This window comes from Rana temporaria, chromosome 3 (assembly GCF_905171775.1).
Source record: "Rana temporaria chromosome 3, aRanTem1.1, whole genome shotgun sequence".
NCBI lineage: Eukaryota > Metazoa > Chordata > Amphibia > Anura > Ranidae > Rana > Rana temporaria.
Window position 1 is genome coordinate 419,739,285 of NC_053491.1, and position 14,740 is coordinate 419,754,024.

At 47.6% G+C, this 14,740-nt stretch overlaps 1 protein-coding gene across 1 annotated transcript; it reads left to right on the forward strand.

Annotated features, from left to right (window-relative positions):
- The first annotated feature begins 743 nt into the window (after window positions 1-743).
- Window positions 744-5,922, forward strand: LOC120933124. Its single transcript, XM_040346132.1, has 2 exons — window positions 744-1,341; window positions 4,964-5,922. The coding sequence occupies exons 1-2, from the start codon at window positions 840-842 to the stop codon at window positions 5,557-5,559; spliced, it is 1,098 nt and encodes a 365-aa protein (XP_040202066.1). The 5' UTR covers window positions 744-839; the 3' UTR covers window positions 5,560-5,922.
- Window positions 5,923-14,740: the final 8,818 nt, after the last annotated feature.

Here is a 14,740-nt window from a genome sequence, read left to right on the forward strand (position 1 = left end):
AACTTGCAAAATAGCAGGGTGTTCAAATACTTATTTTCCTCACTGTACTTGCTGCTGAGGCCTTATGGGTAAATGTCAAAATCCTGTCTCTCTGCTCTTGGGAGAATGTCAGCCACAGATCCCTCTCCCATGCCTGAAGAAACGGAAGTTCTTGTGGTGTTTCTAAGTTGATTAATATTGCATAGAAATATGACAACGAAAGACAAGTTCGTAGCTGCAATGCAATGGAGGCGGAGGACAGCATGACAGGGTGTAGGGAACTTAGGTGAAGAAAGGGTTAAAGTTAGAGGGGGTGGTTAATAGGATCCTAGAAATTAACTATTGGAGGAGGTGAGGAGAGGGGGAGGAGAGTTCAGTTAGCTAGGTGATGCTGGAGGAGGGGCAGCGTCAGTCCGGGGGAAGAAGCAAGGAGAGAAGTGTCTGTGTATCGGGTCAGCGTCTCTAGGCCATCTGTGGAAAGGCAAGGAAGGGTAAAGATGTCAGAGGTAGCCGGGTTTCTAGCGCAGCTTCAAGCTGTTGCAGAGGTCCACGGCGCGGACTGGCTGCAAAGCCAGATCACCGCCACTCTGCGGGGGGTACAGCAGGCCCCGGTCGGTTCCAGGCCTGCTTCAACGCGCGCGAGGCGGTCGATTCCGCCGGAGCGCTTCAGCCCTGATAACACCCCCAGGTCACAGCGTCAGGTGCGGAGTCCCAGTAGGCCCCCGTCGGGCCCCCCCGCCAAGCAATCTCAGTCGGCCACTGCACGGGCGGGGGGCGGGGGGGCGGGAAGCGCGCAGCGCGGGGGAGCCTCTCGGGTGCCCAGGCCTACCTCCCCTGTGTTGGTGCAGGCCCAGATTCACATGGCTGTCCCCGGTGGCGATGTTCCGGTCGGGGGGGCGGCCCGGCGTGGGAAGGACCCTCAGACAGGCGCCGGCCTAGCTCGGGGCACAGGCGGTGGCCTCGCGCGCGGTGGGGATGCGTTCAGTGATGCAGATGGAGCGACACCAGGCCAGTCACGTCAGTCGGGAGGTCCCGCCTTCAGGCACCGTTCGGAGTCTGGGAGGGTTGACCGGAGGGGCAGTGGTGCTCAGGCTGCAGCCGCAGTGCTGAGGGATGATCTGATTGAAGAGTTCAGCAGCGATGGAGACGAGAGCCCTCGGGGGGTGGTGGCTCCCATACCTGTCACAACGCCAGCTGTGTCCAGAGGTCGGGGAAGGAGTGAGGAGGTTCGTCAACGACCACACGGGCAGGCGGCGACCGGTTCCAGCAGCAGTGAAGAGGGGGAGCTGCCGGAGGACCCCGCGGAGGATGGACGTTATGGGAACCTGTCGGCTGGAGGACCTTCACGGCCGCGCCGAACCGGTAAGACTACATCTAAAGTGGTTACGGGGGGTAGGGGTGGGGTTAGTGCGCAGGACATTAGTGGGGGGGTGGCGGTGCTTAGTCCCTCAGGGGAGGGGGGTGTGTGGGATGCCTTACGGGAATTGTTACGTAGGCTAGATGGGGGTGCTCCTCAGGTTGCGAGCCCGCTGGGTCCTTGGGTCCCCCCGGTTCCAGTACCCCCCCCCCTCGGTTCCTGCCCCCGCCGTTCAGGCGCTGACAGCGGTAGTTGTCCCTCCCCCGGTGCCGGCGAATCCAGGGACGGGCGTGGCAGGGACACAGACGGACAAGGACGGCGTGGGAACGGCGGCGGAACGCAAGGACAAAGACAAGGACAAGGACGGGGACAAGGTGCGGCTGGATGACGTGGCTAGGGGGGAAATTTACATTTGCTTTGAAGGGCCGTTGGGTGCCCATCTTAAGCCAGAGGTGAGGGAAAAAATTCAGAAGGACGAGTTTGTGGAAATATTTTCCCTGCTCCCGTTGGAAAAATTTCACCTCGACCGGGTGAAGCCGGACGAGAGCAAAAAGGATGAGGAAGAAAAACGTCGGTATAGGCTCATTCCGCGGACGTTTACGAATTGGCTTCAGGCGTTTGCGATTCTGGCTAGCGTGATCGGAGAAAAGGCCCCCGAGAACTGCACGGCCCTATTCTGTTACCTTGATGCCATTCACGAAGCGCATAGGGTGTACGGGGGTTTGGCGTGGTTGAGGTATGACGAACAGTTTCGTCAGCGCAAGGCAGTGCGTCCCTCCATCCGCTGGGACCATAAGGACATTAGCCTGTGGATGAGGTTGATGACCTCGACCAGGGCGGCGGGCCAGTCCTTTCCTGGGGGGGCAGGCGGCGCTTCCTCCGCGGGATCGCCGGCCCTCAAAAAGAAAGGGGTGTGCTGGCAGTTCAACGACGGAACCTGTCGTTTTGGAGGATCATGCCGTTTCAAGCACGAGTGCTCAGGGTGTGGTGGGTCGCACGCGTTCAATAGGTGTTTCAAACAGGGGAAGCGGGCCGGAGATGGCGCTGGAAAAGGGAATGACGCCGGTGAGACTGGAAAGGATGCTGCCTTTTCTAAGTAAGTATCCGGACAGGGCGGCGGCGCGTTTGCTAGAGCAGGGGTTCGGGGAGGGTTTCGTGATTCCGAGTTCGTTGGCGGAGGTCCCTCCGGTGGCGGACAATTTGCGGTCAGCTCTGCGACATCCGGGGGTGGTGTCGGCTAAGCTGGCCAAGGAGGTGGCGCTCGGCCGGATGGCCGGCCCGTTTCGGGAACCACCTGTGGGGGGTTTGGTGGTGTCCCCGTTGGGCGTAGTTCCGAAGAAGGAAGTGGGTCAATTTCGGATGATACATCATCTGTCGCACCCAAAAGGGGGGTCGGTCAACGATGGTATTGATCCGCAGAGTTGTGCGGTTACCTATACATCATTTGATGCGGCGGTGTCTTGGGTTAGAAAGTACGGGAAAGGGGCTTTGATGGCAAAGACGGATGTGGAATCCGCCTTCAGGCTGTTACCGGTGCACCCCAATAGTTTGCGTTTGCTGGGGTGCCACTGGCAGGGGGAGTATTTTGTTGATCGTTGCCTGCCGATGGGTTGTTCCATATCGTGCGCTTTGTTTGAGACGTTTAGCTCGTTCTTTGAATGGGCGGTCAGGGAAGTGGCGGGGGTGAATTCCGTCATCCACTATTTGGATGACTTCCTGTGCATAGGACCCCCGGACTCCCGCTGTTGCGGGGTTCTGTTAGGTACGGTACAGTATTTGGCGGAACGTTTTGGGATCCCATTGGCCCCCGACAAAACGGAGGGCCCTGCGTCTGAGCTGGTGTTCTTGGGGATCACCATTGACTCGGTGGCGATGGAATGTAGGCTACCAGAGGATAAGGTGTTGGCTTTGAGGAGGGAGGTCAGTGAGGCCCGGGTGAAGCGGAAGATTCGATTGAAGGAGCTCCAATCCTTGTTGGGGAAGTTAAATTTCGCGTGTCGGATTATTCCCATGGGACGCATTTTCAGCCGAAGGCTTTCAGGGGCCACGGCCGGGGTCCGGGTGCCGAACCATTTTGTGCGCCTGACCAATGAACTGAGAGACGATCTGAGGGTTTGGGGAACGTTCCTGGACTCTTTCAATGGTCGTTCGATGTGGCAGACGGGGCCGGTCAGCAACGCCGACCTGGCTCTATTTACCGATGCGGCAGGGTCAGTGGGCTATGGGGCCTATTTCCACGGACGGTGGAGCGCGGAGCCCTGGCCGGAGTCTTGGAGGGCAGCAGGGTTCCTCCGGAACCTGGTGCTGCTGGAGTTGTTCCCCATCGTGGTGGCGATGGAATTGTGGGGGGAGTTCTTCAGGAATAAAAAGGTGCGCTTCAATTGCGACAACATGGGGGTGGTGTGGGCGATCAACAGCATATCGGCATCCTCGCCCCCGGTGATTAGGTTACTGCGGTACTTGGTACTTAAGTGTCTCAAAGTGAATGCCTTGATATATGCGGTGCACATTCCTGGGGTGGATAACAGATTGGCGGATGCTTTATCTCGTTTCCAGTGGGCGGAATTCCGAATCCTGGCGCCAGGGGCAGAGGGGCAGGGGGAACCCTGCCCTCAGAAGTTGTGGGACATTGCACTGGAGTCGCCGCAGGATTGATTCGGCAGTCGATCAGCGAGGGAACGTGGCGAGCTTACTCTAAGGTGTGGCAGGAATGGTCCGCACTGAGGGAGGAGGTAGGAGGGTCGGAAGATCCAGAAGACCTGCAGGCGTTGGTCTTATACTTTGTGTGCTGCAATTACGAGAGGGGAACCTCGGGTGGCGCCATTAGCAAAAAGATGGCGGCATTGGCTTTTTTATTTCAGATGGCGGGCCTCAGGGATTTTACAAAATCCTTTGTGGTGCGCAGGGTGTTAAAGGGATACAGGAAGGGCAGTACTACACGGGATTCCAGGCGTCCGGTGTCGTTCGCGGTCCTGGGTACGGTATTGGGGAATTTGGGAAAGGTTTGCGCATCGCTTTATGAGCAGATACTTTTTCGGGCTGTTTTCGTTCTGGCCTTTTTTGGGGCGTTCAGGGTGGGGGAATTAGTTTCCCCCTCCAAGTTGGTGGGGGGAGGACTACAAATGCAGGACGTTAGGTGCCTGGAGGAATCGGTGGTGATTTGGCTTAGGCGTTCGAAGACGGATCAACTAGGTAGGGGCGTAAAAATAGAGTTGTTCCGGGGGAATTGTCCACTAACATGCCCGGTTGAGGTGGTAAGACGGTTTTTGGGCGTTCGCCCAAAAGGGGGGGAGGCTCTGTTCATCCATCAAAAAGGGGAATGTTTGTCTAGGTTCCAGTTTACGGCGGTGTTCCGGAAATGTCTGAAGGAGGGGGGTCTAGTCCCGGGGGAATATTCGGCGCATTCGTTTCGAATAGGGGCAGCAACGGAAGCGGCAAGGGGAGGCCTGCCTGCAGATTCTGTAAAGCGGATTGGCAGATGGGAGTCTAATAGATATAAACTGTATGTACGGCCTCATTTGTTGTAAACAATGAGGTATCGGTGGTTGACAATGCTGATGTTAATGTTTTCGGGGGGGTTGTTTTTGGTCCTGCTGGGTATTGTTTTTCTCTTTTATGTCTTTACAGATCCCCAAGGTTGTCTGATTTGGATCCTAGGACATTCATTTGTGTTTTGGGGGGCAAGAAGGGCGGATGTCAAGCCCGGGGGGAGACAGCTGGGGGTGCCCAGGGAGGAAGGAAGGGTACGATGGATAGGGATTAGGGGTCTCATGTGGCAGAAGGTGTTACCCGAAGTTCACAGGGGGGCTAGCTTAGACAGGGCCCCGGACATTTTGGTGATACATGCGGGGGGGAATGATTTGAGCGTCCGGCCGATGCGCCAGGTGATCAAAGACATACAATGGGATATACGCCGACTGCGGGCCTCTTTCCCTGACCTGATCATTGTTTGGTCAGATATTGTGGCTCGCATGGCCTGGAGGGAGGCCAGGTCATTGGAGCGTTTGGATAAGGCCCGGATAAAGGTGAACAGAGAAGTGGGCAGGTTTGTGGTTCAGCAAGGTGGGATAGCGGTTCGCCATTCAGATTTAGAAGTTGAGACTTGGAGGTACCTGAGGGGGGACGGGGTTCATCTCAACTCGATCGGGATCGATCTTTGGGCTCTGGGATTGGAGGAGGGCGTTAGGAGGGCTTTCCTGGTGTGGCGGCGGGCCCAAGTGTGAGGTGGTCCCACTTGTGCCGCGGTGGCGGTGGGTTCCCCTGCCGTTTGGTAGAAATAGACGGTGGTTAGGTAAAAACGGTGGGGGGGCATAGTTACAGGGATGGTGTCTGCCTTGGTGGTCTGGTGTCAGTCTGGACCACCAGGGGAGAAGTGGGTGGGTCTGTGGTCAGCTAGGTCTTCGAGTCGGTAGTCGCGACTGGGGACATGTCGTTAGCTAAGAGGGTACCACAGGCCCAAAAGAGTGATCAGGGGTTGTCAGGGGGACTGACAACCAAGGTATGGTTAAAAGGTTTAACAATTGAGGAATAGGTTAAATATTTAAAGTTGGGTGATATATATATGTATATGATTGTGTATATATATATATATATACAGTTTTTGTATTTGTTAATAAAGGCCTACCAGGCCATTTTAAATCCAGCAGGTGTCAGTGTGATTATTGGGAAAGGTTTAATGTTAAGGGGTATATGCTTGTATTGGTTGGTGCGGTAAGTTATCCGGCTGCCCTAGTCATGTCTCGGGGGGTTCCCCTTCAGGCATATCTCCTCCAATTTCGACAGTGTTCTGATTTCTGTATAAATCTTTGTCTTTTTCGAATGAACGCATCTAGGTGCAACATCCTGAAAAAGTCTAATTCTGGGGCTACTTCGCTTTCAATCTCTCTTTTTGTCATTAATCGTCTGTCTTTTGAAAAATGAACAATCCTACTAATACCCCTTTGTCGTAGGGCATTAAATCTTTGATCTATCAGACCTGGTTGAAATGCCATAGTACCCAGAATCTGAGTGATCGGGCTCGGGAATATACACATATTTGTTTGTTTTTTTAATCGTTTTAATAGTTCGTATAGTGGTACCTATCATTGGATGTTTCTTTATTTCTGCTGGCATTTCTACATCTGGAATCCAAGCTTTTAAAATTGAGTTATTATGATCAAGACTAAAAAAATTTTTTTAAATGTTTTTCCTATAATTTTTTTAAATGTTAATATTATATATATAAACATATCCAGCTAGTAGATTGAGGTTTCTCCTTTTCATGTGATTAACATTGTATCATTCTCAGTGATTCTAGCTTTTTAGAATTTCTGCAGCGTGGTTGGGAAGAATTTCCAATCCAAAGTATAATTCCATTGCAGAAAAATGCCATGTGTTTATGACTATGCAAAAGGTGACTATTTTCATAAGTCAAACATTTTAAATACATTCTGTTAAACAAAATCATTCCATAAATGTATTTGTCTCCAATTGATTATTTGTTCTATGCTTTCATTTTGGAGTACATTGAGACATTAAACTGTGTACAAAAATGTGTATATATATATATATACAGTATATATATATATATATATATATATATATATATATATATATATATATATATATATATAGTACAGACCAAAAGTTTGGACACACCTTCTCATTCAAAGAGTTTTCTTTATTTTCATGACTATGAAAATTGTAGATTCACACTGAAGGCATCAAAACTATGAATTAACACATGTGGAAATATACATACCAAAAAAGTGTGAAACAACTGAAAATATATTTAATATTCTAGGTTCTTCAAAGTAGCCACCTTTTGCAGCAGACACATCTCTAGAACTGGTAAGAGGAGACTGTGTGAATCAGGCTTTCATGGTAGAATATCTGCTAGGAAACCACTGCTAAAGAAAGGAAACAAGCAGAAGAGACTTGTTTGGGCTAAAGAACACAAGGAATGGACATTAGACCAGTGGAAATCTGTGCTTTGGTCTGATGAGTCCAAACTTGAGATCTTTGGTTCCAACCCCCGTGTCTTTGTGCGATGCAGAAAAGGTGAACGGATGGACTCTACATGCCTGGTTCCCACCATGAAGCATGGAGGAGGAGGTGTGATTGTGTGGGGGTGCTTTGCTGGTGACACTGTTGGGGATTTATTCAAAATTGAAGGCATACTGAACCAGGATGGCTACCACAGCATCTTGCAGCGGCATGCTATTCCATCCGGTTTGTGTTTAGTTGGACCATCATTTACTTTTCAACAGGACTGTGTAAGGGCTATTTGACCAAGAAGGAGAGTGATGAGGTGCTGCGCCAGGTGACTACCTCTTGAAGCTCATCAAGAGAATGCCAAGAGTGTGCAAAGCAGTAATCAAAGCAAAAGGTGGCTACTTTGAAGAACCTAGAATATGAAATATATTTTCAGTTGTTTCACACTTTTTTGTTATGTATAATTCCACATGTGTTAATTCATAGTTTTGATGCCTTCAGTGTGAATCTACAATTTTTATAGTCATGAAAATAAAGAAAACTCTTTGAATGAGAAGGTGTGTCCAAACTTTTGGTCTGTACTGTATATATATATATATATATATATATATATATATATATATATATATATATATATATATATATATATATATATATATATATATTTATATATATATACAGAAACAACAGCAACTAAAATAAAATTGACCTCAATAAAATTCTATATGGATTCTATATCAGCGTTTACCCGCACATGTATAGCGTTTGGGGAAATACGCTGCACATGCGCATGTAAATGCCGCTATTGGTGTCTATGAGCATTTGTCCACATACAGCCATTCAATTGTATGGGTGGCTGTACACAGCACCTGCAGCTCCCCGGGCACAGGAAAGTCCCAGAGATTTTATGCTAGAAACTTTTTAGCATGTAAATGTCCATATGTATGGGACCCTATTAATTGACTGGGGGAAATTACATCTTTCGCATTGCGTGTGATCCAGACTGCTTGGCCCTTGCCTACAACCTGTCCATGAACATGGTTTTCATGCAGATTGGACAACAATCTCATGACTATGGCAGCAGCAGACACCCTACAGCCAACCACTGGTGGGAGGCAAAATCAATCTGACAGGCTTGAGAACCTTGCCAATTGCTCTTCTTCCCCCTCAAGATAAAACTGTCCTCTAAGGTCTGAGGCCACCTTAACTATACCAACAATGTGTTATATACATACTGGAAGGTGAAAGTGACTGATCACCTGCATCACACCATTAATAATCCTAGGCCACATTAAGCAGTCTGGGCCAAAGGGCACTTATGGCCTTGTCATCGTAGATTAATAGTACTAGTTTATGCTTGCAGAAGGTTCATATAGCCCACTTAATAAGAAGACTTTTAAAAACAAAATATATATCCAACCAAATGAGGACTACCACATAAAATTAGGATGCAATGTGCCTCAACCAGTTTTATTTTTATTCTACTAAGTACGCAGGAAGCTTTAACAGCCATCGAAATTTCATTTTTCCATATAGTACAAGAAATTACAGCTCTGTTCTACTAATAGAACTTTTACATATTTATGTGTTTCATAGCTTTTTAATAGTCTGTGTTTTATATAGTCAGGGATTGAATTTTAGCTGTAATTTTCCGCTCAGGGTTCAAACACTGGCAGACCATCCTGCAGCTGGTAAATATCTCTTCACAAAAGAGCGTGGCTAGAAACAACGCAACACGCTGTGCCAGCATGGGGTCGCCTAGTGCCAGCTCCCTGCTGCTGCCAGCTGAAGCAAATGGGGGTGTGGACACACTCCATGGTCTTATCGTAACTCCTTCATTGCCAGGATGACCAGCAAAGGAACCGCTTTAGATGGAATTCAGCATTTTCCATATCTATCTATCTATTTTTCATTCTATCTATCTATAAATCTGTTGATCTGTGTATCTGTAAATAGTTATTTCTCTCTTTTTGGGGTTGATTTACTAAAACTGGAGAGTGCTAAATTTGATGCAGCTCTGCATAGAAACCAATCCGTTTCCAGTTATTTTTGCCAAAGCTTAACTGAGCAAGCTAAAGATAGAGGCTGGTTGGCTAACATGCAGAACTGCACCAGATTTTACACTCTCCATTTTTAGTAAATCAACCATTATGTGTCTACTTGGGCTTACACTGATTATGTCAATAAGTAAATGTTTGAACTTCCAGACAGAATTATATACATGGTAACTGAAGAGTAATGCCGTAATTCCAATGAAAAAAGTCAGACAGATTTTTTTCATCGGATATTCCGACCGCGTGTATGCCCCATCAGACTTTTTCCATCGGAAATTCCGACGGACTTAGAAAGAGAACATGTTCTCTTTTTTTCCGATGGAAATTCCGTTTGTCTGTATAGAATTCCGACGGAGAAAAAAACATGCATGCTCAGAAACAATTCGACGCATGCTCAGAAGCATTGAACTTAATTTTTCTAGGCTCGTCATAATGTTGTACGTCACAAGACAGCTTGAGCAGAATTCTGTCGGAAAAAACAGTCATAGGTAGATTCACGTACTTTGGCCTAACTTTAGGGCGGCCTAGCCTAGCCTTTTTAGGCTACACCGCCGTAAATTATTTAGGCTAGTAGTGATTCACAAACCACTTACCTGCTAATCTACGGCGGTGTAGCCTAAAACGAGCGGGCGTAAGGGCGCCTAATTCAAATTGCTTGGAGGGGGGCGTGTTGTATGGAAATGAGGCTTGACCTCAAGTTTTTTGACGTTTGTTGACACTGCGCATGCGCCGGGCGACTACATTTCCCAGTGTGCATTGCGGCTAAGTACGCCGTATTAGCCTATTGATTTCGACGTGTACGTAAATCCCGATTCGCGGACGACTTACACAAACGATGTAAAAAATTCAAACCTCGCAGCGGGAACGGCGGCGATACTTAACATTGTTATTCCACCTCATAGGTGGAATAACTTTAGGCGGCCTATCCCTTACGGAAACTACGTAATGCAACGGTGTAGGCCTGGCGTTCGTTCGTGAATCGACGTATCCCCTCATTTACATAATCTACGCCGGCCGCAATGGAAGCGCCATCTAGCGGCCAACAGAAACATTGCAAGCTAAGATAGAACGGCGCAAGCCGGCCTACCTTAGCTTTGTTTAAGTGTATCTCTGTTTGAGAATACACTTAAACAAACGCCGGCGTAGATTCAGAGTTAGGTCGGCTTATCTACTGATAAGCCGGCCTAACTCTTTGTGAATCTACCTATCAGAGTTTATTCCGATGGAAAAGTGCAGTTGAACTCTGCAAGAGCAGTTGCTCCACACCTTATTAAATGAGCATAAGCTTTGCTAAATGCCATCATCCAATCACGTGCAAGCAAAAAATTTTTTTTTTTTCCTTGCTCATGATTGGATATTTTTTGCAAAGTGAAGCTTTACCTCATTTACTAAGCACTGAAGCAACTGCACTTGCAGAACCTACTTGCCTTTAGTAAATCAACCCCTATGCCTTGCACACATAGGCATTTAGAGGCAGAAAAAACACAGGGCCAGCATGCTCAGGACAGGAGTGCTTTGCTACAAAAACATCTGCCACACCCCAAGCACGTGTAAACGCGTCTAAATGCACTTAAGTGGCAGGCGCCTTTAGCACTTGAGCTTTCATTCATTCCAATAGCCATAATAACATACTATTCTGGGAATGGAATGATTTAACAACCAATCGCTCGATGCTCCTAAACAGAGTTGCAAAATACTAAAGGTGCGTTTTAAACACTACATGCATAGGCATTTAGGAGAGGAAAAAAAAAGTCCTGTGTGCATGAGGCCTAAAGATGTAGTCAAGCGGAACTGCAGTTCCACTGTAAGAAACAGCGGGCAGGCAGGCTTATATTGCAGTAGTGGCATGCACTGTCTTTTAACCACTTGCCGACGGCTGGCCGTCATATGACGTCCTGGGCTTTGAGTGGGGTATATCTGAATGATGCCTGCAGCTTAGACCTCCTCTGCAACTCAAAACATGTAACCAGTAAAAAAAATTAAAGTGTAACCTTTGGGGATCTTTAACCACTTGCCGTCGCCGCACCGTCAAAATACGTCCACAAGGTGGCTCTCCTAGGCGAGAGCACGTAATATGACGTCCTGCCTATTAGCCGCCACTAGGGGCGCACGCGCGCCGCCGGGGGCGCGCGCGCCCCCCGCTCGCCCCCGACTCCCGTGCGTGTGCCCGGCGGGCGCGATCGCCGCCGGGCACACGCGATCGCTCGGTACAGAGCGGGGAACGGGAGCTGTGTGTGTAAACACACAGCTCTCGGTCCTGTCAGCAGGGGAAATGCTGATCTTCTGTTCATATAATGTATGAACAGAAGATCAGTGTTTCCCCTAGTGAGGCCACCCCCCCACAGTAAGAACACACCCAGGCATACTTAACCCCTTCCCCGCCCCCTAGTGTTAACCCCTTCACTGCCAGTGGCATTTTTATAGTAATCTAATGCATTTTTATAGCACTGATCGCTATAAAAATGCCAATGGTCCCAAAAATGTGTCAAAAATGTCCGAAGTGTCCGCCATAATGTCGCAATACCGAAAAAAAAATCACTGATCGCCGCCATTACTAGTAAAAAAATATTAATAAAAATGCCATAAAAATACCCCCTATTTTGTAAACGCTATAACTTTTGCGCAAACCAATCAATAAACGCTTATTGCGATTTTTTTTTACGAAAAATATGTAGAAGAATACGTATCGGCCTAAACTGAGGAAAAAAAATGTTTTTTTATATATTTTTGGGGGATATTTATTACAGCAAAAAGTAAAAAATATTATTTTTTTTCAAAATTGTCGTTCTATTTTTGTTTATAGCGCAAAAAATAAAAAACGCAGAGGTGATCAAATACCACCAAAAGAAAGCTCTATTTGTGGGAAAAAAAGGACGCCAATTTTGTTTGGGAGCCACGTCGCACGACCGCGCAATTGTCTGTTAAAGCGACGCAGTCCCGAATCGCAAAAAGTACTCTGGTCTTTGGGCAGCAATATGGTCCGGGGGGTAAGTGGTTAAGTACTGAAGTTTGGCGCCATTCGACGAGTGTGTGCAATTTTGAAGTGTCACATGTTAGGTATCTATTTACTTGTCATAACTTCATCTTTTACAATATGCCAGAAAAAATTGGGCTAACTTTACTGTTTATTTTTTTTAAAGCATGAAACGCGTTTGGAATGTTGCAAATACTGTGTGAGATAAAAAGTTGCAATGACCGCCATTGTATTCTCTAGGGCAGGGGTGTCCAAACTTTTTTCAAAGAGGGCCAGATTTGATGAAGTGAACATGCGTGAGGGCCGACCATTTTGATGACATTCTTTGAACCATTAAAATTCAGTGTAAGTGTGTTTTCCCGAGCACTAATACATTGCCCAACAAGAATTCTCCTGCCTTTGTGGGTGTGTGTGGTGAAGAGATAAGCTTGCGCGTGTTATTTGGATATACGTATTGATCGACGTATAACACGCACCTTCACTTTAGGAGGGAAGTTTCCGAAAAAAAATGTAAATATAGAACTGTGAAGCAAAATAAGGGTCATTGCCCATCAATGCAGCCCAATCAGTGCCCATCTGTAGGCTTGCCATTGCCATGAATGTAGCCTCGCCATTGCCATGAATGCAGCCTCTCCATTCCCATGAATGCGGCCTCTTCATTGCCATGATCGCAGCCTGATCGATGCCCATCTGCAGCCTCGGAGGGGAGGGGAGGGGGCGGGACTAGAGCGCCAACAGATTACATACAGGAGAATCTCCTGTTTACACAGCAGCCTCCTATGATAGACAGAGGAGTCATCCAATGGCAGCCCAGGAGACGAGACTTCCTATTAAAGATGCCGCCGGGTAAACAGAAGATTCTCCTGTATGTAATTTGACAGCACTCGTTCCCCGCCCCTCCCTGTCCCCTCCGAGACAGCACAGATAAATACAGTATACATCCAAATTACCAGGGGGGCTACATTAAACTGGAATGGGGGCCGCAATTGGCCCCCCGGCCAGACTTTGGACATGCCTGCTCTAGGGTCTCTGCTAAAAAAACATATATAATGTTTGGGGATTCTAAGTTATTTTCTAGCAAAAAATTACATGTAGGAGATAAGTGTCAGAATTGGCCTGGTTGGCAAGTGGTTAATAAAATGCCCCTACCTGCTTTCCTGCTTGCTTTCCTCTCCAGCATTGTAAACTGCGCTGCACATGTGCATGCTCAGCTTAGATCATCGGGCTGGACATTGAGTGCCGGGATGACCGCCTTCTAAACATGAGTGTCATCATCCCTTGCCAGCCAATGAGGAGGCTATCAGAAGAAGATGCCAGTGCTGGTGTAGGACCATTGAATAGGTAAGTCTTCCTTGCAGATATCTTTAGGCCTCATGCACACAGGACTTTTACACCTCCCCTGAAGGAAAAGCCTTTAGTTATGCTTTCAGTTCTTTGAATCAGAAATGTGAACAAGTATGTAAATAATGACTTCTGACTTTCCACATAGGAATGCCCAGTGACTCAGAAAGTATTAGGCTCCATGCCCACTGGGCTTAAAAAACGCCTGTTCTCTTGGGAGTAAAAAACTCTCATATACAGCATTTTTTGTACAAAGTCTAGACGAGTTGAGAAGAGTTTTATGTTTTTCTGCCAAAGAGCTCCAATTAGAAGAGTGAACAAGGAGTTTTTTTTTTCCTGCCTCTAAACCATATGTGTCAAACACAAGGCCCGTGGGCCAAATCCGGCCCTCCAGGCCATTTCATGTTGCCCTCGCACCTCTCCTGTAGCTGCAGAAGAGCTCTAGCCCTCCTACAGACCCTTACTTTCTGCTTTTAAGCAATGCATCCAGCTTCCTCCCAGCAGCAGCATAAGAAAAGGGGGTGCACTGTAAAGTACAAGAGAGTGGGGGACTCAACTTCTGACGGTGGGGTGGCTCTTGACATCTAATGTAAGGGGAGGGGATGTGCTGGACATCTAATCTTACAGATACAACTGGCCCTTTTGAGGGCAATCTTAATGCTGATGCAGCCCACCATGAAATTCAGTTTGACACTCCTGATCTAAACGTGGAACTCAAAATATGCCTGTAAACATCCTGATGTGCATGGACAGTTGGACACATAGGATAACATTGAGCTGCTTCTACAGGCAGAACACAAAACTCCTATAGAAGCAACGTTTTTTAAGCCAGTGTGCATGGCAGGGCCGGCCCTATGATGGGACCGGGTGGTACCATGGGTACCAGGCAGTACTTTTAGGGGGGCAGCATATTTTTTGTGCTATAAATATATATATTTTTTAACTTTTTGCTATAATAAATATCCCCAAAATTTTGAAAAATAAACAATTTTCTTCAGTTTAGGCCAATATGTATTCTTCTACATATTTTTGGTACCAAAAAAAAGAAAAACACAATTAGCG